This window comes from Hippoglossus hippoglossus, chromosome 11 (genome assembly GCF_009819705.1).
Source record: "Hippoglossus hippoglossus isolate fHipHip1 chromosome 11, fHipHip1.pri, whole genome shotgun sequence".
Taxonomy (NCBI): Eukaryota; Metazoa; Chordata; class Actinopteri; order Pleuronectiformes; family Pleuronectidae; genus Hippoglossus; species Hippoglossus hippoglossus.
The window spans coordinates 8,677,060-8,698,931 of record NC_047161.1 but is presented as its reverse complement, the minus strand read 5'-3'; the positions used below and the strand labels follow the sequence as shown (position 1 = coordinate 8,698,931).

The following is a 21,872-nucleotide window of genomic DNA, read 5'->3' as shown; positions in this document are numbered from 1 at the left end:
TCTTTATACAGTCTATGATCTGACTGCATTTTAAAAGCCTCCACAGAGACATGGTTCTGTTTCTGGTAACGCTCGCTGTACCTGATCCGCTCTGGAGTTAACAAAGCTCCGCCCAGTGATTAACTACACTTAAAATCTCCTGTGTGAGGGATCGGGTTTTCAACAGTGGGAAAGTTTATACAGCACAATGTGCCACCGCTTTTATTTCACGTCTGCTTCCTGATATCGACGTTTCCATGTCCAACCCAAACTTCCTGGTTTTATCTCATTTTCTGGTTTTGGTTGTCCAAATAAAAGCATAAAAATAACAACTATAAGTGAAAACACTTGACACGAGGCTCCAGCGTTCCAGACATTGTTTGTCTTGCTTCTTGGAATGTAAAAGCATGTACTGTATGTAAATAGATTGAATGCAGATGTAAATAATAAAGTGCAATGTGTACGCTTTAATGTGCCCGTCTTATTAAAAGTTCATTTAGTTCTGAAGATGTAACCAAATGCTCAGCTAAAAGGAAACGAGTCAAAATTAAATATAGTTATGTTTATGCTTTTCACCAAAACTGCTCCAGCTGCAACAATTCTTTGTCCAAAAAAAAACAAATAGACAACAAAGCTTGATTGAGGATTTTATTGTTTAAGGATATGCATTAACATGCACATTATAAAGCAAATAATTAGGAAATATATACTTTTCGAAATATAGCATACGCTGATTTTGACCAAGTTAAAAAATAGACCTGGTACTCGTCTTCAAATAATAATATAAAACTCACTGGAATCAAACATTTTTTTCATTCACATAAATGAGGTGGGAATTTCCTGCAGCTGCTGAACACAGAAGTAGTTTAGTTCACCTCACTCAGATACTTGTGCTGCAACTTGCTTTGGATAAAAAGGGTTTTATTGCCTCTACCAACTCGGAGACTTTGGCTACTTAAGAGAAATGTTCTCCACACATTTTGGTGGTAAAGATTTAAAGTAATGCCCCCAAACTAGATTTCACTCCACTGTTGCATTGTCGGGTCAGCTGGTGTCTTTTTTTCTTTAACTTCATGGACTGAACTCATCATGTATTAAAGTGGATTTAATGGAAAACCTTTTCACATTTGTCATTTTCTTATGATTTTTATGTTTATCATTTGAAGACACACAGAACGAGGAAATGAAAGTAAAAATAAAAACGCTATACAAAGGATTTTCCCCCCTGAAAAGGCACTGTGGGTCCAACAGATATCAAATACAAAATTATTTGCATCAATCATTAAGAAAAGACCGGCGGTCTGATTAAAAAAAATTATATTTTGATTCAGATGTTAATAAGGGAGAATCAAAGTTGTAACATTATTACTGTACATTCATTAGTGAATATTAAACCACCGACAGATGTATGTGCTCTAATACTAAAGAAGAGTTTCTCGTGGCACAAGAAACTGTTTTTTGGAAATAAGTCTAGATGTGTTTCTTTGATCGGACACATCTTGAAAGCTTTATTTTTTTATTGCAAATACATGTCACTTGGACAGTGTTCCAGTTTAAGTGATGTTTAAGAAATGCTACACTAATATAAAGACGGTAAGTTTGTTTTTTTGCATTTCTCAGTTTACAAGGAATAATGTAAATGGAATTTTTGTTTAATACGCCTCTCAAATTAAATGAAATACTAAAAATGGCTGTGAAAAATAAATGTAGTGAAAAATTGGTTACATTTGCAACCACAAATATTTTTTACCACTTCAGACAGTCTAAAAACTAACTTCAAATAAAAATGAAGGGCTACAGTTCGAGTCTTTCAACTTAATTCCCGCCCGATTTTACTCAAAACCATTTTTACTGGACCCAACACAGGGCTTTAACATTAAAAAACAACTTTCCCAAAATGGAAAATAAAGCAAAAACATAGACCAAAAACCATACGGGTCACATTTTAAAACAAAAGCAATAATAATAATCACTTCTTTATAGATGATTATGGAAAAAATACAATATGCTACTGTACGGACTGGTCCCGCTCAGGTTGAGGTTTAGACGCTCGAGTTGACAGAGGGTCGAACAATCCTTTAACCTGTGGTGTTTCTCACCATTAAGAAGTCACAGAATGAAGCGGTGGCACAGCGGTGGACCACAGTGATGGCGTCTCCCTCCCTGATTCAAGCAAAAACCCTGGAGGGAATCAGACTTTTGCAGGTGTGACGAAGGAGAAAAGCCGGTGACGCTTTATTTATAATAGCAGCTCAGTTTACTTTTGAAAGGAATATCAGATGTTTGACTTGCTCTCCAGCTTCAGTTTTTTTCTTCCAAGTATGAGAAAGGGGTAAAAACTGGAGGCTGGATTCAGACAATAATTCAGGGAATAGCTGGGTAGATTAACAGCCTCCTGTAGTATCTCACCACCCTGATAACCTGCTTTACACCTGTCCACGTACATTCAGCGCTACCTCCTATAGGCCCTGCTGCTCCAGCTTCACACACCGTGCCTCTAAATGGCACCCAACGACCTGCTCTGACTTGACTGTGCTCCCGTTCACTTGGTTATTCACAAATCTCTCTCCACCTCAAACCTCTCTGTAACTCTACAGTCTCACATTCACGTAATATTCCTGCTTCGCAGCAGATACAAATATCGTATAATATTAAACTCGACCACCAGCTTCCAAAGAAGAATCGGCTGCTTCGGTTTAAGAGTGAAATTAGGTGATAAGGCTGATAACTGAGCGAGCACCGGTGACAAAGCTTCAGATATCTGTTTGTACACAGTGAATCCTCGTCGGGCTCTCAGGCTCTGCTGCAGTGTTATTGCTGCCCTCTGTCGCGCTCTCTTCCACCTCCGGGTCCGCGATGGCACCGACGCTCTCCTCGCTGATGTACAGAAACGTCCCGCTGCTTCCCTCTTTTGGCGAAGCGGGTGGAGAAGCGGACAGCAGACGGTGCGTGAAGGCCACGTGGCTGCGCTGAGACGGATAGTGCTCCAGGCGGTCGTTCTCTACCTCAGGCATGGGTGTGAGGGCGACGTCGATGAAGGCGGCGGCAGCGGCGTGATGAGCGTGGGGGTCCATGGGGGCGGAGCAGAGGGGATGAGCTGGTCTTGAGGTTTCGGGGTCTGAGCAGCTGAGCTCGGACGAGAAGTGGCTACAGTGCGAGTCGGCCACTGAGGGCAGGCTGCCGCTCAGGGATGGGGAATCGAACTCGGAGGAGTTGGTGCTGCGCTGCTCCAGGAGCTGAGCATCCATATCTCCTTGTGTTTCATTCATTCTTCTTTCTCCCTTGCTGCCGCTGACTCTTTTCCAGAGCTTTCCTTTGCTCTTTTTGCCCCCCGACGTGGAGGGTTCCTTCGTCCAGGGAGGTGAGGGGCAGCAGTGGTTGTCTTGCTGAGCGCAGCAGCAGGTGGACGGACATGAACACGGGCCACCGCTAGCTCCTTTGAGACCAGCGGTGCTACTGCTACAGCTAGCTTCATCCAGGCTGCTGCTGGCGCTGCAGTATCTCACCTTCTCCTGCTTGGACTCCACGTCTGCCTGAACTTCCAGACTATTGTCTCTGCAAAATAAAACCACTCACATTTAACCAACAGTATTATAATAAGATTTTTTTTAACACTGTGAAAACTTGCTGCTTGTAGGAGGAATATCTTTTCTGTTCTGACTACCGACCTTTCCAGAGGCATGTAGGCACTAAGGATGGATCCTGCCATGGCTTTTGTGCTGGCGTTGTCACTGATTGTCCCGAGGCTGACGGTGGCCGACTCTCCGCTCAGACTGCAGCGCTCCTTCTGGACGTCAGCCTGCACCTCCATCCTGGGGAGAGAACAAAACATTTAATACCACGAGACAACAACATGAACTCAAGTGAAATATGATTGAACGACAATGTATAAGTTACTTATGTTTCTTTTACCCCTTTCTTTCTTTTCAACATTTAAATTATGTATATGTTTTATTTGTCTATGACTCAACACCATATTGTATTACTTTGCTTGTTGTCTTTGCTGTTTTGTTTTCTTGAATTTATTTGGCCGTCCCTCTGAAGCACTTTGTAACGGCTATTTTTTAAAAGTTATTATAAAATCCTAAATACACCTGCATGAAATAAGTCATATAATAACATTTGTTCGGATCAAAATCAAGCGCATGTTTATTATTCAATCAATTTCCGTGGCTGTAATTTAAACCATAAGAATGTATAACAAAGCAGAGACAATGAGGTTGAGTCTCTCACCTGTTGTAGCAGCTGCCCGACAGGCTGCCAGTGATGCTGGTCCCGGCGAGCGCTGTGGTGCTGGCGTTGTCGCTCATGTTGTCACGCTGAGCCGAGCTCATGCCGCAGCGCTCCATGTGGCTCCCGCTGACGCTGAGGCTCAGGCCCGTCAGACCGCCGACGCTCGCACCATCGCCAAGGCTGGGGTTGTTGAGCCGCGTCTCTGCCACCGAGGTCGTGTCTGTGGAGGAAAGGACGGAAAAGGGATTTAGTAATTTCATTGAATTTACAGACGGGCGTGTCTGATAAAAATAACTTCACAGATGATCCCTATGAACCCACAGACCCTGATCAAAGCATGACACTCATGACACCACATGACCGTGAGGGAAAACAATTAATTGCTTGAGAAATCTTAAGTATTTTTGTATTCAGTGACTGTAAATGCACAATGACTTCAATGATTCAAGCTGAAAAAAAAGCTAAAAAGAAGCAGAAGATAAATTGAGTTTATTATTTTAACTTTAACCAGTGACTTTACTTTCACCGCCTTTACTTAGAGTCATGAAACAACAGATTGATGAATTCTAAGGTGTGAATAAGTGCCGCCATGTCTCACACCTCCCTGCTGTCTCGTGGATTTTTAATTATCATTCAGAGAAGCTGTGAGAAACGTGGTCCCTTTCCTCAAGCACCGACGAGGTGAGAGAAGAGGGCTCAACCTCAAACAGCCGCCAGGTTGATGCTGACAAACACACACTTGACAGGAGAAACCACTGACACTGCACCAGTCGTTTGACACCATCACACAACTCCCAACACTTATCGGCTTCTCACATCAACAGTGCTGGCATTTTGTGGGCTATGAATAATCTGCATGAGCAGACAAAGGGCGTTGACGCAAGTGTGCTTCTTCATGCCAATGCAAACACATACCAAACCTCCTGGTTGCTAAAAACTCTCGGTGTTTTCCAGATACTCCGTTTCTATTTTAGACCTTAAGAAAAAGGTCACATGCGCCAGTCTACAGCAACTACATGTTTATGAATTAAAGAGAACAACTTGATACGTATAGAAGCAGATCATTATTTACCTTCCTGTGTTTGTAGTTTTATTTTCACCCAACATGTTTTGATTGCATATATTTGGCAGACTCACTATATCACTTTCAAATTCCCCTCGTCGGTTTACCAGTAGACTTACCTGTGGCTGCAGCTCCACTGCCTATGTTGTCATTTTCGTCATCGAACTCGATTCGCACCCCTTTGCCGTTGCCCGCTGACACTCCACAGCCGCCGCTCCGACACAGTGAGATGGGGACGACTCCGTAGACATAAGCCAGCATGATGGGAACACCGATGCCTACACAGCACAACGTAAACACTCACTTTAAAAGCAGAAGTTTCCTTGTGGGTCAGTGGTAGACTCCAAATACAGTGTATATAACATGTTCCTCACCAAACACTAAAAACATTTCACATTTTGAGAAAGATGACATGTTACAATTCAATTCAAAACCCCAGGTGAAGCTTTTCCACAGTGTTCACTTTCTACTACTGAGCCACTGAGAAAACGAAACCCTGTAAATAATTTAAGTGTAGTTGAGAAACAGATGGTGGAGAAAGACAAGAGGGGAAAAGAGAGAGAGAGAGAGAACAAAAACACTTCTTTCTTACCAACAGTGACGGCAGCAACCACAGGCGACACGATCACCGACAGCGTCACACCGCCTGCGATCACCAGGTTCCTCTTGTGTTTGGAGATGTCCTTGCCCTCATAGCGGTTATGGATCTGAGGGGAGGAGATGTGTTTATTGCCTTAAAGGGTTCAATCACAAAATGAGAAGATGTGACTGCGAAACAACAAAAGATCATATTGTCCATGTCATGTTCCTCACATCTTAAAACTGATATATGGCTTCATAACAAACTGGATTAGATTATACACATTTTATTCAATGATGAATCTCTCCAGAATCTCATCTGCCACGTTGAACAGGTTCACATGTGATCCCCAGTAAATTCAGATCTATTTTCACTGTCTTTTGTATTTGTGTTTTTGGGCTGTTGACTGAAAGTGTTTCTTTCGTTCATCAAATTGCAGTGAAAGCAATTCTCACAATGTGATTCACACCTGTTGATGTCGTTTTAGTTGTGGTGTTGACTCAGCCACCCACATCTGATCTTTAAAATATATTGTTATGGTTATCGTTCTTGGTGTCGATGGGCCTTTAGTCAACCAATCTGTTTCAGTGATTTCACATCTCTTGGTTTCCAGCACGGTTATTTTCTACCCTGCCTGCCCCTCCTGTACACACTATCAGAAAAATAATCATCTCTTTCTTTCCCTCGTCTCGCTTTCGGTTTACAAACAAGTCAAAAAGGCATCAAGTACGTAAAACAGACAAAGTTTTAAGATGCTGGAATGAAAAACTCTGTGTCCACAGTTAGTTGGGTTTTAAAAATCAACTCTACAAGTACAATTGTACCTTCTGTTCCCCTATTACATGTTCCTAAGCTGTCTGGAGGTAGCTCTCACCTTTCTGCCCACATAGACTGGGATGCCAATGATCATTGCGGGGATGGCGATGCCGGCAATAAGGGCGATACCCACAGGAGCTCCGACCAGTGTGCCGAGCTGCCACAGAATCTTCTTCTTTCTGCTCCAGGGCTTCTTTCCCCAGAAGGTGCAGCCTGACGGACTGAGAGGATGGAGAGAGAGAAAGAGAGGAGAAGATTTGTCAGGGGAAAACTGAGAGACAGAAATGCATGCATGTGTGAGAGAGTATATTATACACTAAAACAATAAGAACTTAAACTAATGTAAAAGAAGTCAAATGTCAGCTGAAACACAGAAAGGTAAAAGGGCAGTTTTCATCAACTTTATGTTTGTGTCACCTTAAATAGTGCAGGTCAGAGATCTCCTTCATGCAGAGCCAGCAAAACTCACAACCACATACAGCACAGGTCATGTGATTACAGCTCCCATCATTCATCTTGATGATGTAGGCGGCACACCGAGGACATGGCTTGATGTCATCACCTAGAGGAGGATGATAGAGGTTAATACAGGGCAGACTTTTACAGTGCATATTGTGTACTGTGAAACCTTTAATGTTCGACTACGAGAATCAAAGAAATGTGATGCGTCAGCTGAAGGTACAGATGTGCGTGATAATTCTTTATGTGTGTAAATTCCTAAAAACTGGCCACGTTAGTCCATGTGCATTTGCATTAAGGGCCTTTATTTCTAAACTACCTGCAGCTCCGCTCTCTTGGCTGTAGCTGAGGGACGAGGACCTGAAACTCCTCAGCCGGAGGTGCTGGGCCCGCTGTTGCCGTGCCGTGTCACACGTCTGGTTGGGATGCCACAGCTGTTTGCAGTGGTAGCAGAACTCTGTCCCGCAGCCCTCACGTCCACAGGTGATCTTTGGGCAGCTGGCACAGCCAAACGCAATGACGGCATAACTGAGAGAGGAACAATACAGACAATGTGTTTTTTAAATAGTTGCCAGTAGGAGTGCACGGGTGTAGTAGTGCAGCACGACACCAGGGGTCAGCAGGGGTAAAACGACAAGTACAGGAACAGTGCAGGAGAATTAAACTGGGTGGGTAAAATATCTAACGTGCATAAATACAAGATTTCACAGTTGGTGACATGAACATCGTCAGGAATGTGTTGGTTACGTAAACACAGGAAATTAGCTGCTACATACTTTCCATGATGATTCCACCTATAAGCTCTGTTACAGTAAATCAATACGGGCACAATCATTTCTGCATGAGCGCATGTCACCATGGTGTCGCTCATCAATCATTGCAACACCCAATTGAAAAGCTGTTATTGAAAACTGCACAGCAGGATGGAGCGGAGAGGGAATTTCCAATAACTGCTTTATTATTGTAAGCACACAACTCTAACGCAGCTTGACAAACAGGTACCACAAACATCCATTGTTGCAGCAGTCATTCATGACCTCACACTATTATTGCTTCAAATAAATGACCGTATTATTTTTTGAATAGTAAAATGAAAGGCAGAACTAAGTCGCTTTCTGACTCATAAAGCGACTTATGTCTCACTGGTTTGGATAAAATGAGACATTCAAAGTTTTGTTGTTGAAACAAACACCATAGATACTGTGGGAAGGCCCAAAGAGCACCTGGTCTATAAATATAATATGTATGTATATATAATGACAACCTCAGCTAAACCCTGTGACTCTTGTGGCCATTCAGGCTCCCACAGCAGAGGCATCATGGGAAAATTTGAACCAGGCAATAAGGAAAAACAAACACTTGTGGACGGATAAAGTGGACAATTTGTTACAGTTCTATAGTGAGACAGAGGCCCAGTGTGTGTGTGTGTGTGTGTGTGTGTATGAAGCCGTCAGCTGATCCACTCAGACCCTGTATGCTACACCACAGAATCTACGGCTAAAAATTCTATTGACTTATTTTCATTTCTACAGCGACAAAGAGCTGCGTATTCAAGTCAGCACAAACGCCCTGGAAAAGATTTAGAACAAATAGAAATGATGGCATCAGCTGACACACACACACACACACACACCACGTCTGTTGGTCCATCTACACACATACACACACCTTCTAACTGGGAAAAGATCTTAGTTCAAATGAGATAAGCATTTAATCAAATAGACATGCTCAGGTGATACTAGACAAGCAACAGTGAGTTAAATTATAACAGAGCTGGTCAGTGTGTGTCAGCAGTGACTCAGAATTTATATTAGAAAACATGACCCATCATGACCTTCTTTCTGTCAATGTCTGCATGGTTTGGCTCATACATTATGTAATATTTCCTATAAAAGCATACAAGCTCGATTACACTTTTTTAAAAGAGTGAAAACTCGAGCACTGATTTTTAGTGAGCAAAATTATGTTTTTATTTTCTTTTAATAGGTTGCCACCACAAAGTGTCTTCCTTCCTCTGTAACAAATTAATAAAACTAAAGTAAGATTGGAGTACATAAAATGCTCTGATAGAAATTCATTATAAACAATATAATAATTACTCATCATATTTTTGGTGGTTTCATGGTTTCTGGTATCAGCACTGATCAGTTTACTCAACATAACCTCTTCTTATTTTTTTATTATTATTATTATTAATAATACATTATAATTTCACAGTGCCCACCCTGCTAGATTACATTCGACAGTCCAGTTGTGGGGACGTTGTGTGTGTTGAAGCTAAAAAACATTCCGTACAGACAGTTTGCAGACAGTCTGCAGTAACACCTTGGTGAAGCAAACTGATGCCAAATGGTGTTTGACAGTTGTAACTGGATGGGAGAGATTCCAAGTCGACCTTTTGCTGTTAAAACTATCTCACATATATATATTTCAGTGTAACAACACATTTCTGTATGACGCCACTGCAAGGTCAGGACTCCCTGTGCATAGATAGGATTTATTTCCTCATGCAGAGGATTCTTGGGAGTTAATATCCGCAGAGCTGAACAACAAAGCCCAATAACTCATGAGTGCAATTACACGAGAATCATCAGCGAGGGCATTAAGCAGTGGAGAGTGGGGCGGGGAGCCAGAGCTGAACTGTGTGGAGGAATAGAGCAAGAAGAGCTGGAACAAGCTTATGAAAGAGCCATTCTTCGAACAGACAGGGTCAGCAGTGTTGATGAGACAAAGCCATGAGAGGGAGTGAAGGGTAAAACCATTTCTGAATTCAGCCATCATTAAGACAGGGAAAGGGCGCGACTGAACCACAACGCTGATGAATACATATGTAGTGTTAATTAAACCAGTCCAACAAGCGCCTGCGGTAAAAAAACACAGACGGGTGCAAGTGTGGATGAGCAGCACAAGTACACGGGGCAATGAGCAACATGAAGCAGAGTGACCTACTGAGCAGGGACAGTGTTATGTCAGCCTCAGCTGGGGCCGCTCTGAGCAAACTTCTGCTTCTCTACCAAACACACATGACCCTGAACTGACCCTCAGCTCCACCGTCACCTCCATGTGACAGGGTCTGAGTTAGAAATAAATCATTTCTAACTGAAAAGTAACAAGCGAGTCAAATGTGCATTTTTTATAAAGTGGCTAAGGGAATTTTTGCAGAACCTCATTTTATCCATCCGTCCATCAACAACCTTTCACACACACATTCACACCTTCAGACCATATCGAGTCTCTAATTAACCAAACCCCAATCTGTCTTCGGAATCCACTTTGGTAAATATGCTTATTTATGACTTGTTTTATTGTTTTACAATTTGAATATGTATTCATATTATTCAAACTGCGTCGGAGCCCCTATTCACTGGTAAATATACTTGTGTATTTAAAATCCCTCTACATTCTATTAGCAGCACAAAAATGACGGATGACTCATTCGGCTGACAGAATACACAGCTCTCTCACTTCTACGAGTTATTTATAACACACGCCATCAATGCAAAAGCCTGGGTGAGCTTCAAAAGGACAGATTACAGCCTGTGAGTTTCCTTGATGCTGCTGCTTACTGTTATTTTGGGACCCGTGTGTTGGTTATATCAGAACATCAAGCATAAGGTAAGTGGAACACAGATTCTGAAATGTTAAGATTTTGTGGAAATAATCTCACAGACCGGAAACCTTTATGGCAGATTGGATAAAATAGATTAAATAAATTGTTGTACGTTTTGCTGCTTGGCGTTATTCATATTTGTAAGTAATTTTTTATGTAGAAATCAGGTTGTTCAAATATGTTAGTCACCGAGTGAACTTTATAATCCCATTTTCTTACCCACAGTCCGGGGCAGGACACCAACGGCAGTCAGGCTCAGCCACCAGCCACCTCCTCAGCATAAACTCCTCATACTTCTCCATGAGGGCTCTGTTTCCCAGGATCATGCGGATGTCATGAGGATTGAAGCGCTCCGCACACTCGGGGCAGCTGATGTTGACGCGAGACTCTGAGATCTCAATGCGCAGGTACTGTCGCAGGCAGTCCGCACACGAGCGATGGTGACAGGTCATGATGTCCGGGAAGCAGTCGCGTCCATGGCGCAGCAGGCACAGGGGGCACTCCAGGTTCTCTGATATTGATACTGATGAAGTTGACGCTACGCCCGGTATAGAGTGTTCTGAGGTTTTATCTTGGAAAGTCTCTGACTGCACAACTTCAGTGCTGACAACGGCATCCACTCCAGATCCAGTCTGCAGAGGCCTGGTCTTGCGCTTGGGGTCGCGGTCAGGTCGCCGCCGCCGACCAAACAGCGCGTGTAGGGACAGACGGCGCTTCTTGGGGGTCTTTCTAATCGAAGGGAGGCTGACAGAGGAGGTGGCAGATTGAAGATCTCTCTCTGAGCCTGTGCTGCCATGATGTTGCTGGTGCAGGCTGCTCATCGTGCAAGAAGGAGCTGTGTTGGTGTTAGCACCAGAAATTACCACATCAGGAGAGGAGATGAGGCAGAGCGGAGGGGGGAGAGGGATTGGGTTTGAAGGGACAGGGTGATTGGGGAAGGGAGCGGGGCAGCTGTTAGCTAGGACATTGCGGCTTGAAACTAGTATAGGAGGTTTTGAAGACCGTGGTGTGGTCTGTTCCAGGTGTAAACCACAGTGATGCAGGGGCGAGGATGTAGATGCTCAGATATGGGACACCAACCTGAGAGAAACAGAAGAACAACAGAAAATAAGGTACCGAACCACAGCTAAATGCATTAACTTTTAATGCGCTGCTGCAAAAACAGAAACAAAATGCAAAACCTGTTCTTTAGGAAGCTAAACAACTTCTCTCCTGGGGATACGACAGTTAAGATATGATAAAATCTAATCAGCAAAGTCTATAAAGCAAGAACATCCCTTGAATTAGGTTTTGCAGAGTGCAGACATTTTCATCAGGCATGTCTCCCACGTACGCATATTAGCCTGCTTGCATACACAACTGCAGGCTTTCCCCAGAGTGTGCATTAGTCAAGTGTTGGACAAAACAAGTCCAAATCTTCCACGATAGATCTCAGATGTGGCCACAGCTGTGCGGCCGCACCTCTACACTCAAGTGCTCCCACATGTTCGTATTTTACGATGTGAACAACTTCAGGATAACTCATCATTTGAGGGGGGCAGAGTTTCTGTAGTGCAGACCTACATCCACACTAGACATACGAGGGAACTTCAAGTATTGACAAACAAATTCCCTGCATTTCAGAAAGGGACACAACCTCGGATTTCATCAGTGACACCCGAGGCTGTGCTGCCGCCATAATGTACAAAGTGCAGTATATGTGCGTTTAATCAGGTTAACCTGTCAACAGGATAAATAGTTAGTTGCAGTAGCCAATAAGACAACTGAACAGAGGAAAGTGTGTTTTCAAGGTTTTTAAATCCAAACAGATGTTGAAAATAAATTGCATCATCCTTTTTACAACACAAAGATTCCAGTTGTAAAAAAAAAAACCTGCTTTACGCACGTAAGCTATGACAGACTTTCCTTTAAATACCTGTTTGTTTTTTTAGGCCAGTTCGAAACATTCAATGTATGTTTAGTATGTCCACTTTGTCCGACTTCTCTCTCTGCTTGTGTGTGCACCAAGGAAACCAAGACGTGGCTAATTAACAAGACGACAGTAAATCTCAACAGGGGCAGCGATCTCGCAAAGGCTCAGTCTCATAAGCTAAAAACCTGGCTGACTGGCTGCGGTTCTTCTTTCCTCGTGATGTCAAGCAGGCAGAAGTTAACTTTTATTACAGCTACTTCTGTGTTAAGAGTTTTTTTTTTAAAGAACTTCACTTCTCTGGACATTTAATAAAGCTGAGTGTCCTTCCCCTTCGATATCATCCAAATAAGTTAGATAGGTAATCCTTGATTGATCCCCACTGAGGAAATTCTAGTTTTAGTAGCTCAAGGGCAGAATAAATACATGTAAAAATAAGAATAGAATAACATAGAGCTAGGTGTTGATTTGGTTTTTTCTGTCGAGCAGTGATCAGTTTCCCCAGGATCTTATCACAAGTGGTCACTTCATGTGCACTCGAGAGTCCATCTGATGCTGGCTGTAAAATGTGATCCATCTAAACTGGCTGCTGACACATTTGAGAAGCACTAAATATGGCCTCCAGCATAAAAGGAAGATATCTGTACTTCCGTGTACAACAAAAACGAGAGAAATGGCCTCGTCGTTCCAAAAGCCTTGGAGGAATGTGCATAGTTAACTGTGTTCTAAAGATAAACGTGAATTAAAAAGCCTGTCAACCATAATTGCATCTCATCGAGCCATTAGCGTCGAAGCCAAGTTGTAAAGAATAATGTTTTAAATGACTAGGAAAGTTTTAAAGTCACATTTGAAAACCAAAGTCAGCACATCGGAAATTTCAGCGATAGGGGTAAGACGAGGTGATGTGTGGTGATGAGATGACACATCAGACAGTGTGTAATGCATCTGATTCTAATAAAACTCAAAATCAAACGGCTATGGTCATACAAATACTTGGGTGTGGTCGGCCATCTGTTGTCCTGGAAAGATCACATGGAGTATGTCCACATAGTGTCTGAAGTCATTTGGAGGCAGTAGACAAATCCTTTTGTTTAGTTTTTTACTTTTGTCATACAGTACTGTAGTACTACGTGGTACAAGTAGTTTTACTTTGAAGTCAAAACTGCTCCACCAAATTTAAAAAAGCTGGTCAAAGACTTTTTGGAAAACCCCCTTGAGAAACACTATGACTCAGGATTCCACAGTTACATTTGAAGGCTGGTGAATAATCGTTTAACAATGTCAGACTGAAGCACATTTTGTTCACCAGTCGATCCTAAAAGTACCTAGAAGGCCACTTTGGAGAGTGCGTGCCTCCGCCAAGGCTAATGCCCTATCATGCCATGTTAAACAAAGTGAAAGAAATGACTGGATGGTGTGTATCCTTAGTATGTCTAGTGTTGTAAATGGAGCTGCTGCTGTGAGGCAAGACAAACTTTACATGCGTCAGACGATAAAGGATTATCACTCAATCATTTAACTCAAGTTGTATCAGGGCCCTGAGCCAAGCTCCCTGGGGCAAAAAAAAGTCCCAATACCGGAGTTTCCCTGAGGAGAAGGAATTTTTTTTGAAAATCTCAGTTCCTCTATCAGAGTTTATACCATAGAAACCGAGGGCTGAATCAAATTCATCGGGGATTCAACTCCTAAAAGAAAAACATCCCTGCTCGGGAAGCTGTACTTTCTTAAGTCTCATGAACTTCCTGATTTTGGCTTCTAGCACCGAATGTCAACTGACTGTTTTCTCTCTGCGCTGTTACATGTCTGCAAACACTTAGTTTTGCTTTTAGTTTGTGCCCAGCAATAATCTAAATGGATCAGCTGGAGTTTTTAGACCTGATGGACCAGAAGTTCAGGCTTTGTTGTTCTTTTCTGCATTGCACAAAAATGATTGTGCTTTTAATACGTCAGCCAACTAAGTTCTTCTAATAGTCACACGACTTCAGCCCCGCTGTGGAAACACAAATCACCATGTGCTGGAGGAACTTTCACCCGAGGGAAATGAAAAGGTCATTGTTTCTCAGGACATTAAATGTTCCTGGATCTTTTGGTGGGAAACCACCTTCTGATGCCACTGGACACATTGTGTCTCGTGGTGGAGACAAGACGCCTGTAAACCTTTATGAGATAGGATCTTCAGATTATCAGGTAACATCTTTAATCTTTAAATACCTTCAGTCAAGTAGAACGATCTCTACAATCTACACTTGAGTGCCCTGGCTCTGAGCTGTATCATGACCAAGGAAACAGAGGATGCTTGGTTTGGTGAGGCATGAAGATAACTTTGCAGTATGATGTCCTCACACTATAATTCCACATCATAACAAAGCTCATCATAAAAGTCCAAACCCCCAAATCACGTTCATGAGAGGAAACTTTAACAAGACTGAGGAGCAATTTCAAGCAACCCACAAGTCGATGTGAAATTACACTCCCCAGGAGTAATTAAACTGGAAAAGCCTCAGCTCTGTACTGACTGAGAGTGAGTGACTGGGACTTTCCATGTGACTGTGGTCAGTGTGCGATTGTGTTTTTGTGTGTATGTACATGCATGTATTCAAGTTCTAAGGCAATCACATGCAACCACGGCTCACACACTGGGATGTTGTCCCAGTTCCTGAGACAACCCCAGGGCACGAAGCCTACCGCGGCAGATTAAACGGTTTCAACCTTCCGTCCGCTCTACAAAGAGTTTGCATCGGCTGATGCTATTATCATGATTACCGTTGTAATATGATTCAAACCGGTGGTTTTCTTCTGGAGAATCGGGTCAATGCAAGGTCACCAAGTTGAGGTTTTTTAGGAAGTCACACTATAATCTGTGTGTCAAGATGGATGAGGGGAAAAATAGCAACAAAACGTGTCACCTGAGTCTAAAGCAGTAATGGTTTTAACAAGTTTAGCCCTGCAGACCACTGAGCAATAACATGTTGGCTCCAGCACTGCAATAAACAAAATAAATCCAGGTTACCATCGCCTGTAATTTCACAAAGTGACAATAAGGTGTATAACCACATTGCAATGGAACAATTTGTGCTGCACGTCTATGACTGCACGCCGCTGTGTCTAACCCAGTTTCACGAGCACCATTTGTAATTTTTTGCGGACTATTAATAAGCCATAAACAGAACATGCCTGTCTCCAAAAGAAACATCCTTTCCTGAATATTCACACTAACAATGTTGCACGCAAGGCTTATCATTTCCAAAGTAAACAGGAGAGCTGAAGCCTAAATAAAACAGGCTCACAGTGAAGACATCTGCATGCAATTTCTTTCCAGTAAAAATATATATAACCTTCAGCTGACCTGAAACCCGTCTCCTTGAACAATTAACACACAACAGTTAGATTTGTCATCTCTCAGTGTCCCAGAAAAATTAACAACAACAAGATGATGTGGTTTAAATCAAGTAAAATGTTTTAATTTCACAGTTAAATGAAAGTCACAGTGACTATTCAGTTGTTGATGTTGTAGTATATATGTCAGACTGTAACCTTAGGGTACTTGTGTAACCTGGGTTCCTTATGTTGGATGTAGAATGGAGACGCAACAGTGATTCGGCCGTTTGATTACTACCTGTCCAAGACTGGTTTTCTTAATCCAATGTCGATATTTGAGAGTTACTAGAATCTGAAATGTTAATAGAACCTACACAACAATATGCTTAAACTTTTGTTAATAAAGAACTGTGACAAATACTCAGCAGGATATTTGATAGTTGTTAAATAAACGTGTCAGTGCTCTGTGGTGGGAAGTCGATAAAGAAAAAAACTGCTCTGCGGTTTCTCAACGCTTCAGTCTAAATTTAGGTGACGGTGGGATTTTTTTGAAAAACTCCTAGTTTCAAAGAAATCGCTCGTGAAATGAGCGGCTTCCACGACTTCAAACCAGTCAAAGTATTCTTCTGCAAAGTGTTCATCACGTACACTAATTTCCGCTGACATTCCAGCTGGAGGACAGACTTCCTGATCATGACAATGCAGCCAGTTATTACGACTATGTACAGAGGAACAGCCAAGTGACAACAAACAATTCCACTTTTTTTACATAATTTTTTGTTTATCTAGCTGTTATATTTCAGCGTTTTTAAACTGCTACAATATTCTAAAGCCCCGTTCCTCTGAACAAGTTCATATAGGAATAAAAAGTTATTGTTAGACTGGCCTGCACTCATCAGGCCAACTTTCTGTCAGCCGGACATCGTCACAACCAAGTAGCTTAATGAATCTCTGTTTAGTCTTTCATCTGTCAGCCCCAGTATAATAATAAGGTGTGATGTTGGACATAGTGGGGACAGGAGACAGTGGAGTGAATACCTCTGAGGCTGCTTTTAGCACTGTTTACTAAACAGTCAGATTCCAAGCCAACAGAGGAGGGTACTTTTCCACTGTATCTGGTACATTACGATGAGGCAACAGTTTTATTCAAATGTCACTGACAATAATGGTGAGGATGCAACTGATGATGCAAATGAATTGTTTATGGCACTAAAAAAAAAAAAAGGTACATCATATAAAAAAGCTAATTGAACATGAGGTTTTATTATTTTGCATTTTCTCTATTTAGTGCCAAATAAAGAAATAGACTTATGTTTGTATGAGGAAATGCCAATTGCATATATATATATATATATATATATATATATATATATATGGCCAACTAATTGTCTTAACTTAGTCGGACGCTACAATTCTAAACTGAAAATGTCTGCTCCATGCAGCAGCAGAGTCACATCAGAGCAGCCGAGTCGCTCTACACATATTGAGCGGACACGTCTTCTCTTTTAAAATGTTTGGCCTAATCCGTAACACCGATGTTGTCGTAAGTTTATCACCCAGTGGAAAATGTTCCATCCTGTGGCATCGCTGTGGTCCACACTCAATACAGACTTAGGTTAACTGTCCTCGTCTTAACCAGAACAGTCAAGCCATTTAGAATAATGACTGCCTGCAGAAAACCACTGAACCAAATGCTAGATTAAATTAATTTTCAAGCAAGACCGAATAAGTAGTTGGTGAATCCACTCCATCCATGGCTGTGCAAAATAACGATATATCTATTACATCACGACCTGACCTCACTCGTTCGCCCCACTCAGACCACGACACGCCCAGACGCTCTCTACTGCAACAGGCTTTTCACCCCAAACAGCAGGGGAGTAGGAGGCAGATGGGGGGTGTGATGGCGGTGACAGCCCTGCTCCATTCTGTGCTACATGAAGGAGGAAAGAGACATCGACAGCGCTCGTCTCACAGTTTAATCAAAGCCACTGATTTGACAGTGTTTGAATTAATTCAACTAGAAAATTTGAAGAGATGTGTGGGAAACTGAAAAGAGCTTTTTGATCTTATTAGTCAGCTCGTATCATGTTGAAATCGTCAAATCTTCAGTTGCCTTTGAGGCCGGGCAGCTGTTCATGTTTACTGATAGGTTTACAAAAATGTCAAGATAACCACAAACTGTGAGAACACTTCTTCTCATTGGTCCCACATAACAAAACCACACATATTTTACAGACCAATCGTAACTAAAGAATTCAAAAACAAAGTTTAAATGTCCGCTATGTGTTCCTGGTGCACAAATGTTTGCTAGCTCAAACAGTCAAAGTCTAGAACCGGCCCCGAGCTTGTCGATTATTGCAAAAAAGCAAATGTTTGCTTCGCATAACAACTCATTGGTCTTGTGTGTCGATGTCAAATGAATGACAGAGGAGCGTTGGACACTGAATTACACAAAAACAGCTTTAGATCAAATATTTTCATTGGCTATAATGGCAAAAACCTTCTCCATCCATAAAGGTGAACATCAGAGAACGTCCTCAAGAATTTAAACATGGATTTCTCAAATTTGACAACTGAATTTACTAATTGATATCGATCTTACAGGTGGACATGTAAATGGGAAAAAGACGTTTCATTATGAACCGGATGGCCCCTGCATAAGTGGTCACCAAATTTAGGTCAGTTAACCATAAACTAGGCTGAGAGTGGGTGGCGGGTGATGGCTTTACAAACCAGTTTCTGGTATATTAAAATGCTTAAACAGGAATTTAAATACAAAGAAGTATAATTCTGGGCTGATATTCTAGTATATAAAGCAATATAAGGCATTGTGCAATGTTTCCAAATGTCCTTTCAGCAGCAAAAATAAAAAACATGGAATTAAGCAATGTGGTGATAAATGATGACACGGCAGTTACACTCGAATCCTGAAGTTTCACCAAACTTCTATGCATGAAATTTTGTTTCAGTATCATTGGCTGAGTGCGAGGCTGAGATTGGTCCAGTTAAACAGTAACAGGTTGTTAGCAGGAAACAAAGCACCGTGACTCATTGACAGAAAAGCTCAGGTGAGGACGGCGTAGATAAATGAAGCGATCAAGCTGTAAAAGTCCCACAGTAAATACAGACGGACTGTGCCCAGCGGTTGATACGATATCTACTCAGGAAAACCCATGTTGACTGTGCCATAAAAGTGACAACAGAAAAACAATGTCGGTGATTGTTCCCATTTGCTGAAGGATACTTGTGTTTAGCAACAGCACGAGTCAAACTCATTTAATGAAATATTAATGTAACCTGAAGCTCATCTCCATTAAAAATTAAAACCAGTATTAACTTAATATATTTGAGTGTAATTAACATTAAAAAATAAAACAGACTTTTATGTCACACTAATCTTTACAAATTACCCAAATTTAAGAGAATAAAAGGGACATAAATGGATGACAAGGATTAATAATTCATATTAAATGTTTTTATAAGTGTCCTTTTAAAAACGAATCAGTTATTTGTAAAGCAGCTACAAAAGACATTGAGTGTTTTGTAACGTGCAATATTTGTAAACCATTACATGGTTATACCTTAACCACACACAATTATTGACAAATGCGTTAAAAACCGCTAAACAAATAAAAGGTAAGAATAAGAGAGTTAAGTGACCCAGAGATTTATAAGAACAAAAGTAAAAAGGTTTGCATGTTTAACGTTTAAAGAAGTTGATCCTTAAACCGCGAGTGCAAACAAACCGAACACATGACGATATCGAGGATAAACTGTGTCTCAGCCAGGAAAATAAAAAACCCAACAACAGCCCACTGACCTCCAACACACAATCTGCTTTACGAGTAGTGACACGATTAAAACAATGAAGGAGAAGGCTGTTTAAAAAAAAAGAGACGTCATCTGATGCTGGGCACAGTCCCACTTCACATTTTGTTTACACTTTCCACCTGGCTAAACAGCTAGCCTGCTAAGCTAACCCGATTTGGCTAGCAGGGAGCTAAGTGAGCAACTTTAACTGCCCGGAGAGTTTCTCCCTGGCGGAGCTGTGGCTTTTTTTTACCCGCTCGTCAGATGATTAAATCGACAACAAAACACGACCCGCGTCTAAATTAGCGGACACTTCGCGTGAAGGGTAAAAGCTGGAGGATTCCTGCCGCCCCCTGTAGTCCCGACGATGGGACTTTACAAGCTAACGATGCTAAACGCTGCTAGCCTCTCGTCAAGCCCCGCACAGGAGGAAGTTCCCGTTTGTTGCCATCTCTTCACCAAACGATGGCGACTTCTGGCTTTAAATGTCATTTTATGCAGAAACACTCACCGTTCAGCTTCCAGCAGCTCGCGCCGTGCGTCCCCTACAGAGGAAGCTCCGCTGCCTCCACGTCTCCAGGAGCCCGGAGAAGAATGTGTCACAGGAAACTTCGCAGGACGAACTGACTACATTCCCCGACTGCTGCTGTCAAGGCAGAGAACTGTGGTGCCACGCGTCAGGGTTCCGGCTGGATTTTCACTATAAAACACCAAAGTTTTCAGGAGACATCAGTGTAAAAAAATGTATTTACTTTGCAATTAAACAGTAAACAAATTATTGAATTACTTGTTATTGTCACTATTATCCAATTTAAATTCAAAGCTCCTACCAGAAAAATACACTTTTGTTTTGACTTGTTCACAGTTTGGAATCTATGGTAGAAAAAGAAATACAAACATAGTAAACATCTTGTTAAATGCACCTCAGAGCCATAGTACAAAATAGAGACAAATAATAACAGTTACAAACAGTAAATTGGTACGATTGTGTTTGTTTATTTTGAATTGAAATGCTTGGGTCACAGGCTCTCTTCTAGCAATGCTCAAAATATTACACAAGCATAAAATGAACAAAAATAAATATAGAATAGAATATTTAAAATATATATAAATATACAAAATGAACAAAAAAATACATATATATATATATATGTAGTAAAAAAGATGTTTACTATGTTTGTATATATATATATATTGCACTACCTAAAAAAGTAGTGCAATATATAAGGCAAATATGGTAAGGTGCAGAGTTTTTATGCCAGATTTGGGGAGTTAAAAATCCTTATGGCCGTAGTGCTGAAGCAGTCCCGTAGGGCCGAGTCTGAACAATTGTGCTCCATCAGAGTGCCATCAAAATTGTGCTTTAATTTGTTAAACTCAATCGGAATATTTCCTCCTGAGAGCAACTGCTGACTTGACCATTGTATATCTACTGGTTGATACACTGCCACGTTGTGGTCATTGCATGGTACTTCCTCATACATAAAGGGACATACACAACAGATTTCTTAACACTAAGAAGAACTTGAAAATGTGCAAAATCCTCAGAATGTGCTCTGTGAAATGAATGGATTCAATAATATTTCAATTCAATTTAAATTGAATATCAATTTTTTATTATAATAATCAAATTACGTGGAAGTTTATCAAGGATTTGTTCATGATGAACTTTTGGAGAACTGATTTTCCATTGGTCTCAAACTCGCCTTCAAATTATGATACAATAGAAGGTGAAAAGTGGTAAGTTAGATATTTTAAAAGATTTTCTGACATTCATAAGCAAAATAATAATATTCATTTAAACCGGGAGCTAAAAAGTGGTTAGTTTGTTATTTTAAGAATAACTTTGTGTAATAAATTATTATTACAAAAAATACCTTCTAAGACTCGCTCGTAAATTGCGAAAAACAGCGGAAAGCTGGGAGCCTTCTTCAAAGGAGCGAGTGACAGTGTCAGTGGTCAGAGATCATAGGAATCTTTGATGTCGACTTAGACAGTTGCAAAGGAGAAAATGTCACCTTTGTTCTTTATTATTAGTATTATTAAAGAACAAAGGTGACAAACTAAAACTGCGGGAGGAGTAGCGGGACGC

At 41.4% G+C, this 21,872-nt stretch overlaps 1 protein-coding gene across 1 annotated transcript; it reads right to left on the bottom strand.

Moving 5' to 3' along the window:
* Nucleotides 1–613: 613 nt before the first annotated feature.
* Nucleotides 614–20,447, bottom strand: LOC117770187 (E3 ubiquitin-protein ligase RNF19A-like). Its single transcript, XM_034599314.1, has 10 exons — nt 20,292–20,447; nt 10,960–11,820; nt 7,450–7,658; nt 7,089–7,233; nt 6,730–6,892; nt 5,868–5,982; nt 5,395–5,553; nt 4,213–4,432; nt 3,648–3,791; nt 614–3,534 (listed from the first exon to the last, which is right to left on the bottom strand). The coding sequence occupies exons 2-10, from the start codon at nt 11,559–11,561 to the stop codon at nt 2,733–2,735; spliced, it is 2,559 nt and encodes an 852-aa protein (XP_034455205.1). The 5' UTR covers nt 11,562–11,820; nt 20,292–20,447; the 3' UTR covers nt 614–2,732.
* Nucleotides 20,448–21,872: the final 1,425 nt, after the last annotated feature.